The following is a 19,347-nucleotide window of genomic DNA, read 5'->3' as shown; positions in this document are numbered from 1 at the left end:
TCCAACCAACTCTTAATCCACAACTGGTTATTGACTTTTCTGTGAAGCAGTCCTTTGACAAGCCTTAATATTGTTAGACTTTTCTCAACGACAGTATGTTTTGAATTTCATAGAGTTCAATAACAATCGTTTCAAAAGAAGGTCTTTCTCGAGGTAACTGATGCCAACATTGTTTCATGAGATCAATATAATTGCTTACACCCTCCAATAAGGCATTACTCATCACCTCATTGCATTTTTCCTTATTGCACATATATTCTGTCACCCATTCTTTCATTTGATCTGGGTTATCGAACGGAATTTTTGGACGACTTCCTCTCAGGACAAAGGACAGAATGTTGAGCGCATGTGTATTGGCCTCTTCTGTGTTATCATTCTCTGAAAAGTGGTAAAGTTTCTTGGAATAAGAAAACGGGTTTTCCTCAAAAAAGAGAGACCACATGATAATACTATAACTATAGACGTCGATTTTGCTTGCGTTCTTGAAACGATCTTCTTTTGATAAAGAACTGGATGGACTTGAAGAGCAGAAAATATCAGAGTTAGAATAAGGTGTTTGATGATTGAGACTTGAAAGGTGTGATACAGACGATTGTGAATAGCTTGATGTCATCTCAGAACTACAATTGTCTGAAGAAAAGTTTTCAGGAGCACAATACAGTAACGTTCCAATATTTGTAGTCATTGTTCGTTGTTGAACTGTGTTCGTTCCAACCACTCGACTCAATCCAAAATCACAAACACGAACGGCACCATTTTCATCCAAGAGAATGTTTCCTGGCTTCAGATCTCTGTGAACAATCATTCTCGGTTTGAGAGAGTGAAGATAAACCATTCCTCTTGCAACTCCTAGGAGAATATTAATTTTGGATTTAAAATCAATGTTTTCTTTTCCCATCCGACAATTTGAGATTAATTTTTCAAGAGACCCTCCTTTCATGTATTCCACAACCATGAATTTTTGACGCTTGTTGGGCACGCAAATTCCATAAAATGTAAGAATATTAGGATGTCGTAGACTGCTCAACATGGTGGCTTCTCGCTCAAATTCATCACTTTCAGCATCTTGCTCGTCGTCATCCACTTTAATAGTTTTTACTGCAACATCAATGTCTTTTTTGTTCATGTATTAGGATATATAAAGTTAAGGATTGAACCTACCATTCCACTTTGCATGATACACAACTCCTTGCCCTCCCTCTCCAATTCGCTTAATAATTTTAATATCTTCCACAGGAATAACGCATGAGTTTCTGGTAGAAAAGCGTGAGCTATTATTTAAGTGATCATTTTCTTGTTTTTCTTCTTGGTCAAATACAATTCTGTTGTCAATCAGTAGCTGTTCCATTTCTAACTCTGCTTTCTTTCTATTTCTTAACACTACCGATTTTTTAAATGCAACAGCACATGCGCATGCAGCTCCAGAAAGGAGAATGCATATCAGAACACACACTACTGTTGCAACAAGTATAATGATATAACTGAGAGACTGATCCACACAGGAAGTATCGGACCAGGAAAAAAACATTGGACACGACGTAACTTTCAAAGGAATTCCCAAAACAGAGTTGTCATACGTAACTGTCAACATTAAGCTATCATTGTTGACTTTTTGATAAGACAAAATTTTGAAGTCCAAGGTGAATAGTTGTTGGTCTGAATGCACAATACTCACAAAATACTGTGGCTTATCAGTTTTGAGTGATATTGGAAGTTCTCTTTGAGAAATAACATTTCCAAAAATATCAAACGCAGCAATGGAAAGTTGCAGTAACTCTCCAGGAAAAAATGCAGACAGTGTAAGATCCTTACTTGTTGCATTATTTGTTATACTCTTAATATTTAGCAATTTGGATGTGAAACATGGAGAAGAAAGCTCAGAGAGATTGAATGGATATGATAGAGTCATGGGACTATCCACATATATTGATGATCCGTAATCTGCAGTGTTTGAACTGAGAACATTGTTAGACAAGATATTAATGGTTTGTTGAATGTCTTTCTCTAAATACATAATTCCTCCTCGTACGGCATTGTTTTCTATGAACACATTTGAGTCAAGTATAACACTGCCTTTGATGTTAAACACACCTCCTCTTGACGCAGTGTTTCTTTGAAACAGTGAATTAGAAATCTTAATGGATGGCTCAGAAAATATAGAATGTAATGCTCGATAGGAAATCGCTCCTCCACCAATAGCAGCAATATTTCGTTCAAAAATACAATTGTCCAACATCACTTCCTTTGAGTATGACCTAATATTGAGTGGACTTGCAGAAGTTGTGATACATTCCACAAATTTCAACAAAGCCAAGTGAATTTGGACCATGAATAGCTTATCTGTCGATAAATCATAACCTGTTTCGACATCCACAATTCCAGAGTCTTGTGTAGATTTACAATTCGTAAAAGATATATTGTATGCATTAAAAACTGTGACATCGTTAATATCGAATGCTGTACCATTTAGAGAGTCAAAGGTGGAATTTGCAAGTTCAAAACTTTGTGAAACATAAACCTGCACCAAACTTCCTCGCTCAACAACAGAATCCTGAACGACAATATTGCTTATATACAGTGCTGGTACTGAGTAAGTTATTAGCCATGTTAGATCAGTTTGAACATTACAGGAATCTAATATGACATGTTGAGAAAAAATAATGGTCAATGCGGCGGCAGTAACATAACCAGATGAGGCAAAATTACAGTTTCTAATGACAACCACACCACATTCAGTAATGTGCACAGCATATGGCTGTTCAAAGCTGATGTCTAAAATGTTCAAATTTTTAACATCAACAAACTCCCAATAATTTACCACATTAGAGCTGGTGAGTAATAATTGGTGACAATCTGTTGTGAAGTTAGCCACCTCATTGATTGTCAGAAATACATACTTTGAATTTTAAAAGTTCCCGAAAAACTACTTCTTGAAATAGTGCCCAATAAGCAATTTCCATAATAAAAAGGTGCTAAAATATATTCATTAATTCAATCTGTTAATCAAAACAATGATATGTCTTACCTTGTTCAAATTTTGACCCTTCTATGTTTAAATAATATTGCATGTCTGTTTGAATAATCTTTCCCTGAAGGTCGAAGCCTAAACTGATCAGGGTTGAATAGATCACGCTATTTGTAATTTTCATATTAAAACTGTAAGAATGATCAATCCTACAGCTAGTCATAGCCAAATTATCAATTTCGAAGGAAATGATATTTTGAGAATCAGCAAATATTGAATTAAAGTCCATATAATTGCATAGAACTGAAACTCTATTGCTGGTATATGATGTAAAACGGATCCTATAAAAGATATTCGAGCTTTTGAGAAAACTCTTTGATTTACAAGTAACTTGAGGGTTTGGAATGAATTCAAAATTAATATTTATAATGGTGGTGTAATCTCTTCCCTCGATCCCCTTATTTCTCAAATCGGTGTTTAAGGTGTTGATTGCTAAATCCGTAGATAAGCACTGATATCGAGCGCCCATATTAGTACAATCCTGCCCAACGATCATTGATTTCATCCCGATGGAGAACCTGTAATTCATTTCTGAGAGTTGAGCCTCCACTGCCATCATCAAAGAGCAAATGACTGTAAGCACAGCCATAAGCCTTACCAGCCAATGCAAATTACTTGCTCGATGAAAGCCTTCACTGGAGGGATGAATCTCATTACGCGACCCTAAAGAGCACCGGGATAATGTTCTTAAGGTAAGCATGAAAGCTTCATCATGTTTCATGAGACGAGGATATTTTTTGTGAGATCAACGATTCGAATCTTGGGTTTTGTTGATGCAAAAGGAACATTGAGATTTCTCTGGGAATGCAGTTTGATTAGTGCACTAAACGCTGCTGTTGTTTATTCCTCATCGTCTTCATCGGTGGCCTCATCGTTTTCATCATGCATGATGGCTGAAGAAGATGGAGGAACAGGCGTGGTTGCTGTTTGTGTGACTGAAGATGGGTTCACTTTTCTCTTCTTTAAGGCCTGATGAGTCACTTGTCCTTTGGTTGAAGATGGGTGAATAACATCGTTAGAGTCTTTGGTTGCTGCATCTCCATTGTTGCTGCGAGAAATGTCTCTCTCAGGCTCTTGATATATTGGAGGTGGTTGATCATCGAGAAGTTTGTCGTACCAATTGTATCCTGTCTCCTTCTTGTTTTTAACTTCTTCTTCATGCCATTTCTTGAGCATCTTTTTCAGTTTGACTTTTCTTGAGTGAATGAAATTAACTTTAGCAAGCAATTCTTCCCATTGAGCGTCACGTTGACTTTTAAAGTAATGTGTTCCAATCTTTTTCATCACGTTGAAAAATTGCTCATAGCTCGTATTGTTACGATTTTCAATCTTGTAATTAAGAGCAAAATTTAAATTTTCAATTATAGATCTTAGATAGTTGGAGATTCCAGGTAGCAAGTAATAGAGCTTGTCCAATAGTGCATCTCTGAGCCTTGCAGTAGACTCATCTTGCTTGATTTGAAGAGTTTCGTTATAATCGTTAAGCTGCTTCCAAGTGTAATCTTTTTCTTCTTGGTGAATTGGAATCCAAACTGCATGTTCACAAATCTGAGCAATACTTCTTTTGAAGAGATCGTTATGTTCAATAATATCTTTAAGGTTGGTATCACTTCCTTCACGTTTGATCTTTAGTAATTTCTCCAGTAATGTATTGGTACTCTCCAAAACGATTTTTCTTGCAACAGATTGAACAGTGTCAATCTTTCCATTGTACTCGTCAAGCTCAACAATAAATCTTCCCATGATAAATAATAAGTCAGCAATAAATGTTAAATGTCTAATGTCTTGATTTGTAGCGCCTAGACCACCATTGGGAGTAAATGCTTCGTCGCTAGGGAAGACTTTAAGTAAAAATTTAAGGAGTGGAAGTAACTCTCGAGGATAGAGTACTATTTTTTGGATGTTCACGCAATTTCCCATAAATCTGTCCATCATATCAGCATATTGGGTGTTTACCAAATTGACTGGCATTGTTTCTTCGATATGATTTTCGGCATATTCTTGCTTGATAGTCTTTACACATTTATCATAAACTTTAGTCATGCATGTAACAGCGTATTCTACTAGATATGTTTTGTCTTCATCTCTATAATCTCCTGTTCTCAAAGCATAGCTGTTACCTGTCAAAATTCTATTTACAATATTGTCGAAACATTCTTCGTACTTTTCAAGCTCGATCATCTTTGAGCAGTATTCTCTGTAGTATCTAATTTGTAAGCAAAATGCCAAATACCATTCAATGCTATTGTTCTTTTTCATGAAATTGAACATGGTGTTAAATACTCTAGTAAGATGCTCAAATTTAAAATATGATAGTGATTTTCCGAGTGCTTGAAGCTCTTCCAGACATTTTTGCATGAGGTGCAAGTCAAGTAATGATCCCAAGGGAGTGTAGGCTGATTGTTCTGATTCTACGAAAATTACCTTAAAAATCTCGTTCCAGGTTTTTTCAAGCAAATTAGCAATTTCAATTCCCCAATTTTCTCGAGTACCGTCGAGTAGTTGAGCAATGCTGGAATCTAGTAGTTGCAGAAGCCCACTCGCCACTCCTCTAGTAATGGCATATAGAAAGCTAACCGCTGTGTTTATACAATGGGTGGCTCTAGGTTCTCTTTTCTCATCGAATTCTGTAACAGCTCTTGATTTTAGAACCTCAACCTGCTCAAGGGTATTTTTGACTTTATCCATGACCATCTCAAGACCATCGCCTGCATGTACAGCGAGTACTCCTTTCTTTCCTCCACTATTAACTTTTGTAAATAATTTTCTAATTTCTGTTTCAACATGCACAGGATTGGCAAGCTCAATATTATCAACTCCAATAATGCTGTCAATAGCTCCATCAGATTTTTTTCCTTTTCTTCGGCCTGTACCTGTTGATGTTTCTCCAACTGCAGAAAATACTGTATTTGGAGAAGAGGGAGATGGATGAATTGGAATACCAGCCTGAAAATGATGATGATGGAGAAGAGGATCCATCATTAAAGGATTAATATTATGATCCAAAGCAACATTGTGGTGAGGGAACCCAAAGGCGCCTGCCGTATGCATTTGCATAGCAAAAGGGTCCAGTGGTGTCATAGGAGGTGGAATATGGGAAATAGCTCTAGGGGGTAATTTAGGGAGTTGTTTTAAAGGTTGTGGAGGTAACAAAGTGGCCTTAGGTTTTGGAGCAAGGTTGGAAGCGGATGTACTGCTACTCATTGGAGAGGTTAAATTGCTATTGGAAGATGTTGTTACAGATGAGTTGTTTGTTGGAGTGGTTGGTATGGCACTGCCGGATGAAATAACTACTTCTTCTTCTCCATCTGTGTCCGTTTCTTCCTCCTCACTCTCTGTCAATTTTCGTTTCTTCTCTCCACTGCTTTCATTACTCGTTTGTTTCTTAGCGTTGATGTTCTGTGGGGATGACACCATTGAAGGTGAAGTGATCGAAGGAGTTGCTGAAGGTGTTGTCACCACTGAAGATGATGCTTGATTATTAGAAGTTGTGATGTCACCAGATGATGTGGTTGCCTTTTTCTTCTTTTTCTTCTTCGGACCATTTGGCATGGATGGTACCATGGAGGGTTGAAGTAAATGACCTGTAGTCATTGCCGTAGTAGTCGAAGATATACCACCTTTTAAGGGTGTCGGAGATGTAACAGAGCTAGTTATAGCAGCTGGAGAAGTTATGGATGAAGAAGCATTTGTCAATAAAGATGCATTAGGGGAAGAGAAATGAGGAGGTGGAATGGTGATTGGATTTGCAAAATTGGGAAAAACAGGGGAATGTGTAGCGGTACTAGAAGAAGGATTTAAAAGATGAGGAGGAGTGCTGCCAGGAGTTGTAGCATGGGTTGTACCTGGATGAGGATAATACTGAGCCATTTGTTGCTGATAAAGCAAGTAGGATTGTTGTTGTGTAATGAAAAAGTTTTTGATCGTTTCATCTTTTTGTTTGAGCTGCTCCTCTAACTGTCGGATGTGATCCTCTAATTCCGAAATTCGTTTCAATAAACCTTCTCGTTCCTCCATGGAAAAAGCATGTGAGGAAGATGAAAGGGGCTGTTGATGTTGTGGCTGTTGAAGATTGATTGATCTCGTTACGGTATGATGATCCACACCAACAGATCCATCACTTGCCCTACTGCTTGAAGCGTTACTATTTCCAGGTGTTAAAACCACTCCAGAATTTTCATCTTGGTGGTGATGATGATGGGAAGATGGATGTGATGGTGGAGTGGTTATTGCTGAATCTAAATAATGAAATAAATGTTGTTCCTCTTCGGTTAGGCCTTCGTGGTGATGATGATGTTTGTGTTCCTCTCCTGTGATTGCTGTATTTGGTGTTGTAACTGCATTGTGATGATGTTGCGAATGAGGATCATTAAGAAATGCAGTAGAGGATGACACGAAATCTGTAGGTGGTCGGGATGATGATGTGGTAATGGAAGGGGAAGTGACTGAAGATGATGGAATATTGTGATGATGTTGATACTCCTCGTCGCCCATATGTGAAGAAGGTGTTAAAGCAAAAGTACTAGCGTCACCCTCTTCTAGGGTCTCTGCTGTAAGAATTGTCTCTTGCATGTTGTGGCACTTGATGACAATATAATGAAAAGTTGTTCGGAAAATGTTCTCAATTATCAATGACAATAACTGAAAGAGAGAAATTAATTATTAAAATGTCTAATTTAAATAACAAATAGTTTTTGCAATGTCGAGAAAAACGGTTAATAAAAATTGTAATCCGATAACTAGACTCTTCCCTGAACCGGAACACTTTTTCAACAATGAGGGCCGATTCTCAGAGCACGTTTCCGTTGAAACACAACAATAATCGTTTCAACAACAATCTTCACCTTGTTGTTTGATTGATCGTTATTTTTTTTTCGAGTAATGAATTTAACGGAACGTCCCGAGGATTGAGGTCTAATAGAATGCAAACCACACCTGCAAGATTCTATTTTAATAATTTTATGATAGTTTTTATTATCTCATCAATTTAAGCAGTTTCAACGAATTCAGGTGGAATAACGTCAACAACATTTTCAAGCTTCAAAGTGAAACCAGGTCTTGGTTGAGCTGGGAGTCTCTTAATGAACTTTTGCTTCTTTTCAGAGGTCTTGTTGGCAAGAGCAATAGCATTATTGAGTTTACATCTTTGCAAGAAATCTTCACGACACTTGCTCTTCACAACGTGCTCCATTCTGACGTGGAATCTCTTCTTAATAATTCTGTTTCTGACAGTCTTGTTAATTTCAACACCGACAGCTCTTGGAGTAACGTTCCATACTCTACCAGTCTTTCCGTGATAGGTTCTGTGTGGCATACCCTTGTGTTCATTGCTGTTGACCTTGACGGTAACATAGTCACCGAGCTTGAAGTTGGTCAAGAAGAACTTGCTGGACAAGAGACCGTGACCTCTAAATGGTCTAGCGAAGGTGTGTCTTGTTCTAGCACGATAACCGAAACTGTGAGGCATGTTTTATTGGCTAATAAGATTCATGTTATTGAAACAAACATAAGCAATCACAAAAACAAAATGATACGAACGCTGATGAGTTTTGGCGTATTTTTTTTCAAACGATTTTTGAAAAAATATTGGTCAACCAAAAAGTACAGTTTACAATGGCAAACAAAAAACGGCAACACAACTAATGGCGAAAAATATCCAAATGATAAATACAAGCTGATGAATAGTCAGAGAAGCTAATGAAGGAATATGATATATGACACAAACAGTGCTTTATATTGAAGTCCAAATGCGGTAAATTCATGTCTCCCTCTAAAAACCTCAAAAAAATGTCTTCATCAGGTACAGCTGTAAAGATTGCACATGTTGATCTCAACTCGTACACGATATTCGAGTCGGCATTGCTCGTAGTGACCCTTTTTCAATTTTTGTACGTGATCAAACACATTCTCATCATCAAAAGATATTACACAGCTGCAAAGTATGAGGCTAAGAATATGAACATTGTGATGGCCATGATCTACATTATTGTAGCAGGAGAAGGTGGAGGCATACTTTCGCGGGTTCTTATCGGAAAACCTTCTCCTTTCATTTCAAATGATTTTAGATTATGGTGTGGATTGGGAACTTGGATTGTATGCTCATATATCTTGTTCCGATCAACAAAGGCTAAAGAAACATTTGCTGCATGGCTCAATCATCCTCTTTGGAAATATATTCTTGTCATTCCGAATGAGGCTAGAAGAGCTATTGCCCTATGTGTGAACATGTTGGCCTTTTTGAAAATTGCTCGAGCTGAAGGTCATGCATCTGTGATCCTTTTCCCTGCGGTGTTGGGCTTTATCTCAGCCTGCGGTGGAGGATTAATGATGAATGGAATTGAAGCTGCTTATGTCACCAAAAATTTCACTTATGGATGGAGATCGTTCATGGAAGCTCCTACATGGAAACTGAAATTGCCTTTCGTATGCGCCTTATATTATGCATTGAGCTATTATTATTTGGAAAATCTCACAAACGTTTCAAACTTGGAGAACAACATGCTTTATTTACTTGCATACAATGCTATCTATGTCATCATTGCTGTCTTTGTTTTGCTTCCAATTTTGACTGATTTATCTTCATGGATTTTGGCTCCAAAGAGTCCATCCAAGCCAGTTACCCCTCCCTCAGAAAAGAAATCAAAGAAGGAATAATTTATTCATGGAATGGATATGAAACAATCAATGTAAATAACAGAACCATGTGCCTATTAGGAAGCAGAATCCATATATATTGAATACACATTCATATTTAAACACACACGAAAATTCACAATACTAGCATACCATTATTTATATACTTGAATTCGATGTTGGGAACAATCCACTACAAATATTTCTCCAGTCAGCGAATTGAAGCACAGCCGGAAAGGTTTTCCAAAACCTTGTTCCCCATTTCTGGGTTGGAATGTTTTCAAGTATTCACCTTGTGGAGTGAAATATTGAACTCTCAAATTTTCCTCATCGCATACCAACATGTTTCCAGTTCTTTTATCGACAACCACTCCAATAGGATGACCTAATTCCACATTTCCTTTCCATCCTCCTCCAAACACGTGGAAACAACAATCTCCTTTTTTAGATACCTCAACAATTCGCTGATTCCAATAATCAGCAATCACCAATCTTCCCATATTATTAATGTCAATAGCAAAAGGTCCATTGAATTGCACATTTTGAGATCCATTATTGTTCCCAAACATGTACAAGAACTTTCCTTCTCTCGAATAGACTTGAATTCTATGGTTCAAACAATCACAAATGAATACATTTCCATCACTGTCATCCACAACAAGTCCATAGGGTGAATTAAAGTGCTGAGCATTAGAACTTGGTTGCTTGGGAGTTCCTAATTTCCAAATCAATTTCTTACTCTCAATACTGTATTTGTAAATGCAATGGTCGTCACAACTCACAATGATTGAATCATCGACTGAATCAATTGCCACATGTTTTGGTTTGTCATTGGTATTAAATTTAAATTTAAATGTCTTGGTGTTGATGTTGAATGCTTGGATTCGCTTATTCATAAAATCGGCCACAAAAAACAGTCCATGCTTTAAAGACAATTTCACATCATTGGGCATATTAAAGAAACCTTCTTTGGAGGATGGATTTTGAGAAGATCCAATGGTTTGAATGTAATGAAGATCTGTTAAAAGAATGGAATGTTTCTGACCATCGTCTTTGATCACATTCAATTTAAATGGAGATTGATAAATGTGTTGACAGAGTTGTTTGTTTCTCGTTCGTTTTCGATCAATCATCACGGCAAGTCTTAGATTGGTCTGATCTCTAAAGTCAGGAATTTGAATTTGAATTTGGAATTCTTTTTTGTACAGTTGATCAGGATTCTTTTCCTTAATGGATGAACATCGTGAGAGAACCATTCCATCTTGTGTTTCAATGAAACAATTAATGAATGGGATTAATGAGTGGCTTCCCTCTAGCTTCTTATTTTCAGTTTGCTTTTCGTCCTTCTTTGAACTTAACATTAGTGTGAAACTTAGTGTTTGTTTGCATTTCCAAATATGGTTTTGAATCTTGTCCATTTCCAAAATTTTACACGACTGAGGATCAATAGGTGCATATTCAAACATCAACACATCTCCCATGTTCTGAATTTGATTATTAATCATCTCTATTGGATGTGATATATTCACCAGTTTCATATCATGCAATTGTTCCAATTTTCCAATCGATTCGAATTGTGTTTTCAAATGCTCAAACGAATACATGGCCTTTTTAAACTGATTCATTCGTTTTTCCATAAATTCGTAGCCATTCATTTCATCCAAATCATTGAAATAGGACAAGGTTTCATTCGTTTCATCCTTCATTTCAATAATCTTTTCAATGAGTTGACAATTATTTTCACACAATTTCTCAATTTTTGAATGCAATTCTTCTTGTCGTTGTTTCAAAACATCTTTCAAAATTTCAAAAATTTGATCCACTTCATCTTTCAATGCAATTTTCTTCATTTCGATGTTTTTCAGTTCATTTCTTAAATCTTCATCTTGAGCTGAAAAGACTTGTTCCCAATTTTTGATGGATTCTTTGAGCGAGGTGTGTTGAATTTTAAATTTTTCTTTTTCTTCTTTTTCAATATTCGATAATAAATCAGAGGAATGGCCTCGATGATGCTTTTCGAGAGTACATGCAGCACAGATTAATTTTTCACAATTTCTGCAATATACATTGATTGGACATTGATGAAGAGAACAAGTGGGTATTCCAAATATGGAATTGACAGATGTCGGAGAGTGATTAGTGACACCACCATTCGAGGAATTATTCAATGAAAAGCTGTTGGAAAAAGAGTTGTGATCAATGATACTGGAAAGAGTTGGAGAATTGTCATTGTTTACCATATTTGGAGTATTGTGGGCAGTGATGACTTGGGGATGATCGGAAGGAGTTTGTGATGTTGAATTTCGTGAAGATGTGACAATGACCACAACCATATGTCCATGATTGTTTTTTGAATGACGTCTGGCGTGAAGAGCACAAAAGTATGGATTTTGTGAAATTCTAACATCATGCTCTTTTGGGAATAAACAACTCGAGCAACAGTGAGTAGCTTCAATAAATTCATCTTCTTCCTCTAAGCAAGTGGAACAATTTCGAGAGATGGCAGTTGACATTTTTTTGCGGGACAAGTGTCAAATGATTTTGCAGAAAAGTAATCAAATATCAATACGTTTGTAACTTTTCAAACGTATTGGAATCGTTGAAGAATGAACTCTCTTTCGCAACAATAATACCCACAAAAAAAGACACACTTTGTGCAAATTCACGCACCCCTCGTCGCTAGACCACATTCTCTTTCTCTTTCAAATTGAAACCCCTCTCTTCGAATTGTCTCTTGAAATCCCTATCATGTCGTCATCATCATCATTATTGGAACAGGCTTTACTCCAGAAGTGTTTTGGCCGACAAGAGCATGATGATGATGATCCAAATTGTCCTTCCATGAGGACTCCTCTCTCCATTGTAGCCTCATTCCTTCCACCTTCTCAATGGTTGAAGAGCCTCTTTCTTCTCTCCTCCAAAATTTATGAGCCTTTCCGATGCGGCCGTATCGAGGAATCCCTCTTGCAAGATCAATCGACTCGGAAGGATCAACACTTGCCATCATCATCATTACGGAAAGAACAAATTTGGTATGAACAATGTCAATTCTCTTTTCCTGATGTCCTTCTCAATGAGGAGTGTTCAAAAGATTATTCCCAAAAAAAGGAATTTAAAAAGTTGTTCATTCAGCAATGTCAGGTATTGAAGAGATACAAGAGTGGGTTGTATCATCATACATGTTTGGAAGGACATTTGGCTTCTGTGAGTGCTTTGTGTTGTACCGTTTTGGAAAAGTCCTTGTCCATCCATTTTCCAACATTGTTTTCAGGAGATTTAAAAACAGGTATTGCCCAATGGGACTTGAGATCAACATTGCAAATGAAAACGAGTGATTATCATTGCAATGATGAGGGGAAAATCATCAAACTATTGAGCTATCGATTCGTGCAAGAAGTTGAACAAGAGGAGAATCCATCGTCGACGACAAGTATTTTGACTGTATTGCCCTACTCGGATGATGGAATCACAGCAGGAAACGCGAAAAGTTCAGAACCTTTCACAAAGACTCTTTGTTTGAGCTGTACGAGTGGAAATGAGCAAGATGGAAGCCATTCCTCACTCGTTGTGTTTGACGGTATGGATGGAAGTGTGAAATATTCCATCACCAAAGGCCTTAATGAGAGTAAGAAAGGCCAATCCAAAGTTTTGGATTTCAATCATATTGGAATGGATTATATCTTGAATTCTGTTTCGAATTGTTTGAATGTTTGGAAACTGAATAAGGAGTACAAACGCTACGAACTGTTACATCAATTGGATGACCCTCACCAATACGATGTCACATCCATTAAGGTCATTCCAGGACAAGTCCCTCTCGTTGCAACCTCAGGTTTGGATTCTCATATTTGTGTGTGGAATGTGGAGAGCGGAAAGTTAATGACCAAGATTGGATTACCACACACGAGTCCAATCAAATCCATGTTTGAAATATTTACCCTGAATCAAATGATCATCATTCTGAGTGTTAGTATGGATGGATCTATGACTCTTTCGTACTGTAACGCGAAGGAAGTCTCTCAATGGAAAGAATCGACAATTCTCACAAAACATAGCTCTGGAAGCTCTGTGTTGTGTTCATCTATTATTTCCACAGGTATTCCTGGTCAAATCTTATTCTCTATTTCATTCCAAAATAGAACAGTCGAGCTTTATGCTCTGAAATTGCTACCAAGTGAGACAGACTCCCTTCACTTCCAATTATCATCCCAACCTTTCATTCTCTCAAATCCCAGTGTTGTTAACAACATGATTCTCACCAGAAACAAGCTAATTTGTTCCAGTAGAGATTGTATGGTGAGAATGTTCTCTCTTTCATGCTCTCCCAATTTTGATAGAGTCTTAAATTGTGACCTGGTTTCTGAGCTTGATTGTGTCTCTTCACAATGTTTCTCGATGGCCCTAACTCCAGACCAGTCCATTCTCTTGCTTGGTCTTTCAGATGCTGCTATTTATTATTTGAAATTTAGCCCAAGATACGAATGGGATTATCCTCGATTCGAACTTGGCAAGGATGATCTTGTGTATGATAACAATATTCATGCTTATTTGAAACCCCCATATGAAGAGTTCAGTATTGATCATGTGAAACGTCCAGAAGAAGACTTGAAGCGAATTAAGTGCGAGAAATTCTTAAATCACATTTACAAGGGACGAGAAAAAACCTATCTCATTCATCATTTACTCTCAGAGCAAGAATGTCAACATTTGATTGACATGACAGAAAAACTCTCCTATGAAGATTGCTATGGTTATCACAAAGATTATCGATCCAACAAGAGAGTCATTGTTGAAGATAAGATTACTGCTCAAATTCTTTCCGAGAGAGCCAAACCTCTTCTCCCACAAGAATATGTGGATGACAATGGTCAAGTATGGGATTTGAAATTTGCAAACTCACGTTGGAGATTTTGTAGATACACACCAGGACAACACTTTTTAGCACCTCATCAAGATGGATTCTACGAGGTTGACAAAAACACACGAAGTTTCTTCACCTTCATGATGTATCTGAATGGAGGCTATGAAGAGGGACGAACAACTTTTATTGAAGCCAAGAATAAGCAAGGACCTCCTCAACCACCATTTATTGAAGTTGGACAAGTAGAGCCACAAGCTGGATTGTGTATTGTCTTTCCTCATCATTTGTTGCATTATGGATCTGTGCTGAAGAGTGGTGTGAAATATTTAATGCGAAGTGAACTGATTTATGAGAGAAGAAGAAGAATTCAATCGAATCAACAATAAGTGAGGACAATCATTTTGAATAAGAACATTACTTCGATAACCTTTTTGGAGGAAGGTTTATGTACAAAAAGTTATTTCCAGTCGTGTGTGTGTTTAACCCTTTTGAATTCAATGAAAACTACATGTATTTTCGTCACGTGTAAATTATGGTACTTCTCTTTTGCCCTTCCAAATTTAAAAATTGTTATTGTAAACTCATCAAATCGTAAAAAAATATTTCTTCATCATCGTCATGAGTTCATATATTCGTGAACAAAAGAAGATTTTAAAACAAGGCATCAGACAACATATCACCGAACAATGTGATAAGGTCAACAATGGCCAATACACCGGTGAAGATTTGGCCAAGGAAATGAGGGAATATCGTTCAACTGAAAAGCCAAGCAACTTCTTTGTCTGGAAGAGACTTCATAAGAATACCGGAGTTTATGCTTCTTGGAAGGATGATAACATTTTGAAGTGGACCTACAAGGAATTAACAAGAGCAAGAACCTTCCCATGGTTGGTTGCTGCTGTTTCTTGGTACGGATTTGTTTTCCTTTTCCCACACCCAACACAGGAGGACTTGAAGAAGTCTCCAAACTTCCATCCTCATGGTCATCCACCAGGATCAAATATGACTCCTCACTATCAACATCTTGTTCATGAAATTGAGGCTCCTCCAAAGTACTAAATTATTCCCGTTTCTCTTTCTTCATCATCAATACAAATTTTGGGTGTAATATTATCATGTACTCATTTGTCTTGAATCGGAGTGTTTTTAATAGTATTTTCGCTTCATCACCAAAGATGATGTGATTGTCATGAATTTCAAGAACAAAGTATTTACTACAACTTTTCAAAAAGAAAATAAATCATCGAGGTGATGAAATTTAAAAATGAATGTTGGTGAGGAAGTTGTGTCTTGTCTCAACAACAATCGTTGCTGCTGTTCAATGTTTTTTCAATGCTAGAGTCTTAATGATGGCAAATGAATTATGCCACACTTTGACACTTAAATTCGCTCACTAAAACATCTTATCTGTACTGTTCTGAGTGAATGAATCTGATTGTGAAATTGATCTCTTTACTGAGCCAGAGCCAAGGCTCTCTGAATGTATCAAAACTTAATTTCTGTTTATAAAGATATTTGTTCTGGTGGGACATCTTTTGTGAGATGAGAAACGAATACATGGTCACTACCCATGATATGATTGATCAACCAATGCAATAAATAATTCAATAAATCAACATTCAAGAAGGAAATGGTTGAGTGATTGTCGAGATATTCTTGATGCAGTTTTTTCATCTTGTTCGTGAATTCTTCGTGCTCTTGATGATGCTCCTCTGCATATCCCTCTGGCAACGATTTGGCATACTTGGCCATAATTCTCTCCTCAGTCTCAAAATGAAATTCAGTATATTCCAAACAGAGACCAATCACATAGCCCAATAACCATTCATCACTCGATCGTTCTGGTACATTACAATCATTCTCACCTCCAAACATCAATTGAATGAGCTTGTTAATAATGTCCACCAAGCCATGATGTTGTTCATCCATAATTTCCACTCCTAGCGTCAAATCTTTCGTCCAATGAACAAGAGGGAATGTCGTGGTGGCCTGTGACTGTGAAACATCATTTGAGGAAGATGAAGACAGAGTGTCCAAAGTATTCTTTGCGAGAGAGGATAAATTACTGGAAGAAAGGGTTTCCTCAGTAGAAGTAGTAGAAGAAGCATTGGATGCCACTTCTTGAGGAGTATGTGAACTCTTTTTGTGAATCTTGAAAATGTGCCACCATTTCTTTTCATTCTTCTTTTCCTTAGATTTTAATTCTTTTTCAAATTCTTCAATATTTCCTTCTGCTAGTTTCTTTAAATTCAATGAGAGACGTTTTGCAAGTTTGAGACATGATAAATGTTGTGCATTCTTAGTTTCCAAATCTTTTTGAGAATAGAGTGAATACAAGTATTGAATCATTCGAAGTTTCTTTTGTCGAATTGCCACATGGAGAGGTAAATCCAATTGTTGATTGGGAATATTAAGATCAACTTCTTGACAACTCACAAGTAGTTTAAAGCAATCATAATGAGTGGTCATGATTGCAATATGCAGTGGTGTATTTCCTAGAATCTTGTCTTTTTCATTGAGAGCTTGTTTCAACTTGTCATCCGAATCGTAGAGACGAATGATCTTCAAAAGAGGTTGAAAAGCATCTCTTTCCACACAAAAGTGAATCATCGAGTGACCATAGTGATTCGTTTGATCGAGAGATTTTTGTAAAATACTTGGACAATGCTGTGTGAAAAAGTTCAATAAAAAATCGAACGCCTGTTCTTTTGGTTCAGAGAAGGGATGTGATGGATTGTTGTTAGTGGGTGGTGAAGTCGATGGTGTTGTTGTTGATCGAGAAGCAGCACTCTGAAGTTTTTTTCTTCTCAAAAATTCTTCATAAGATTTGATGGCATTGAAGAGAGGAATTTGATGTCGTTGATCACATCGCAGCATGAGTGACTGTCTTTCTTGGAAGATTTGATTTTGTTTTGTATTATTGATTAAATCTATGGATTCTTCTTTTCTAATTCCTAAAAGAATATATTTGATCATATCAACATCGTTCATTTCACATGCTCGATGAAGATAAGATTCTCCTCCATGAATCTTGAAATAAATATCAGCTCCAAAGGTAATTAAAATATCAGCCATTTCAAAATCTTTTCTATGCATGGCATACCACAAAGGACTACATTCAAATACATCTTTTGTGTTAATCTTAATGGCATTTGAAAAGCTGCAAAGAAAAGCTGTCGATTCATAAGCGCCAGAAGTCACCGAGTAAAAAAGTGGAGTGGCATGAATGTCATCCTCCAAATTGATCACATCCGACAAGGTCTCATTCATTCCAATGAAATTTTTCAATAACATGTCCAAGACATCCACTTGATTGAATCGTGCAGCCAAGTGTACAAGTGTGCAATTACTCCATGATTGTTTTTTCACATTTTCTGTCTTGCCACTATCCTCTCTAGAGATGAATTTTTTGACTTTTACTGAGCCACTTAATCGAAGGGATTTCATAGAGAGAGAGAAACGATTGGATTTTTGTCGAATTTCTTCTAAGAGTGATTTCAGTCTTTCCACATGGCCATAAATACACACTTGAAATATTTCATCGAGTGACGAGAGATAATTCTCATGTTCAGCGAGAAACTTTTTAAAACTTGCTTTCTCGTGGTGATTCTTTTTCTGTTCTTCTGTAGTTGTGATTACACTTGGTTGGTTGTTTGGTGTTGTCTCGACTGAAGTGTCTCTGCCATTTTGAGTGTCGTCATTTGAATCATTTGAGGATGTATTGTTCACCTTGTCTCTGACGTTGACTTGGATGGCAGGAGAGACCTCACTCGATGAGGTGTCGACACTAGTGTCTGAGTGTGAAATCGAGGAGGGTTCATTTGCATTCTTAGTCTCCACATTTTCCAAAACAAGTTCATTTGCTGGATCTACTTCAGAAGCATCTCTCAGAAGAGTATTCTTCTTCTTCTCTTCAGGAGGATTTTGAGATGATTTCGTTTCGACAATGACATTTAAAGATTTTGTCACAACTGAATGATGCTGAATGGATAATGGATCATCCAAATTTTGAGCGAGTGAATTTTGTAAAAGGGCTCTTGTTTTTTCAATCTCCATGAGTTCCAAGTATTGTTTTGCAAAATCTCGAATGCTCACTCTGGTTGAGATATGAATGGGACCATGGTGGTGATGATGATGATGAGAATGATGATTCGGTTGTACAGAAAGATATTGCTGATGATGAGTACTGTTGTGTGACGAGGAAATGGACGATCGAGATGGAAATGTTGTATGATGATTCAAAGTGAGTTGTCCACCATTCGACGAAAGAGACCACGACGATGATGAACCTGAGGAATCCATGGAATGTCGATTCCGTGAGGTCGAATTTGACACTGCTGAACTACTTCTCGAAACCAACGATGTATCGCTGAGTTTTCCATTCAAAGCAAGGTCATCGGTGGTTCGAAGTGCTGCTAATTTGGTCGAAGATGACAACGTCGTGACACCAGTCGATGTTTGAAGAACACTCTCGGACTTGGAATGGTTGTGGTTGTCTCGATGAAACAGGTTGGCTAAAGAAAAGAAGCCCATGTTGTATCGAGAGTGTGAGTGTGTGGTTCTTGTTTGAGAAAGCAGTGAGGACCTTGTGTTTCAAAGCAGGAGAGAGCTGACAAGTGTCGGAGTTGAGGTTGTTTTTTGTGAAATAATTTAATACCATTTGACAGGGCGGTTGGTTTTTTTTTTTCTAAATATGGAGATTTTATAGAAGCAAGGCAACGACATTTTTGAATCAAAATCGTATGAGAGAATAATTGGAATTGAATATTCAGATGAGATGCATAATATACAACCTTGAACCTTCTTTCAAAAGATTCATATTTGGTAT

At 37.2% G+C, this 19,347-nt stretch overlaps 8 protein-coding genes across 8 annotated transcripts; 3 read left to right on the top strand and 5 right to left on the bottom strand.

Moving 5' to 3' along the window:
- Positions 1–73: 73 nt before the first annotated feature.
- FDP41_007123 (uncharacterized protein) lies at positions 74–3,530 on the bottom strand (the record flags this gene model as incomplete). The annotated part of the gene is made up of 4 exons (XM_044710834.1): positions 74–1,113; positions 1,162–2,853; positions 2,898–2,972; positions 3,026–3,530. 4 exons carry the CDS (start codon positions 3,528–3,530, stop codon positions 74–76), a joined length of 3,312 nt encoding a protein of 1,103 aa, XP_044558449.1.
- Positions 3,531–3,865: 335 nt separating this feature from the next.
- Positions 3,866–7,597, bottom strand: FDP41_007122 (uncharacterized protein; the record flags this gene model as incomplete). The annotated part of the gene is made up of 1 exon (XM_044710833.1): positions 3,866–7,597. The coding sequence occupies one exon, from the start codon at positions 7,595–7,597 to the stop codon at positions 3,866–3,868; it is 3,732 nt and encodes a 1,243-aa protein (XP_044558448.1).
- Positions 7,598–8,012: 415 nt separating this feature from the next.
- Positions 8,013–8,492, bottom strand: FDP41_007121 (uncharacterized protein; the record flags this gene model as incomplete). The annotated part of the gene is made up of 1 exon (XM_044710832.1): positions 8,013–8,492. The coding sequence occupies one exon, from the start codon at positions 8,490–8,492 to the stop codon at positions 8,013–8,015; it is 480 nt and encodes a 159-aa protein (XP_044558447.1).
- Positions 8,493–8,812: 320 nt separating this feature from the next.
- Positions 8,813–9,679, top strand: FDP41_007120 (uncharacterized protein; the record flags this gene model as incomplete). Its single annotated transcript, XM_044710831.1, has 1 exon — positions 8,813–9,679. One exon carries the CDS (start codon positions 8,813–8,815, stop codon positions 9,677–9,679), a length of 867 nt encoding a protein of 288 aa, XP_044558446.1.
- Positions 9,680–9,813: 134 nt separating this feature from the next.
- FDP41_007119 (uncharacterized protein) lies at positions 9,814–12,171 on the bottom strand (the record flags this gene model as incomplete). The annotated part of the gene is made up of 1 exon (XM_044710829.1): positions 9,814–12,171. One exon carries the CDS (start codon positions 12,169–12,171, stop codon positions 9,814–9,816), a length of 2,358 nt encoding a protein of 785 aa, XP_044558445.1.
- Positions 12,172–12,406: 235 nt separating this feature from the next.
- Positions 12,407–14,905, top strand: FDP41_007118 (uncharacterized protein; the record flags this gene model as incomplete). Its single annotated transcript, XM_044710828.1, has 1 exon — positions 12,407–14,905. The coding sequence occupies one exon, from the start codon at positions 12,407–12,409 to the stop codon at positions 14,903–14,905; it is 2,499 nt and encodes an 832-aa protein (XP_044558444.1).
- A 232-nt stretch (positions 14,906–15,137) lies between these two features.
- FDP41_007117 (uncharacterized protein) lies at positions 15,138–15,578 on the top strand (the record flags this gene model as incomplete). Its single annotated transcript, XM_044710827.1, has 1 exon — positions 15,138–15,578. The coding sequence occupies one exon, from the start codon at positions 15,138–15,140 to the stop codon at positions 15,576–15,578; it is 441 nt and encodes a 146-aa protein (XP_044558443.1).
- A 444-nt stretch (positions 15,579–16,022) lies between these two features.
- Positions 16,023–19,052, bottom strand: FDP41_007116 (uncharacterized protein; the record flags this gene model as incomplete). Its single annotated transcript, XM_044710826.1, has 1 exon — positions 16,023–19,052. The coding sequence occupies one exon, from the start codon at positions 19,050–19,052 to the stop codon at positions 16,023–16,025; it is 3,030 nt and encodes a 1,009-aa protein (XP_044558442.1).
- Positions 19,053–19,347: the final 295 nt, after the last annotated feature.

This window comes from Naegleria fowleri (assembly GCF_008403515.1).
Source record: "Naegleria fowleri strain ATCC 30894 chromosome Unknown tig58, whole genome shotgun sequence".
Classification (NCBI taxonomy): Eukaryota; Heterolobosea; class Eutetramitea; order Acrasida; family Naegleriidae; genus Naegleria; species Naegleria fowleri.
The sequence above is the reverse complement of the archived record's forward strand: the minus strand, read 5'-3'. Positions and strand labels throughout refer to the sequence as shown.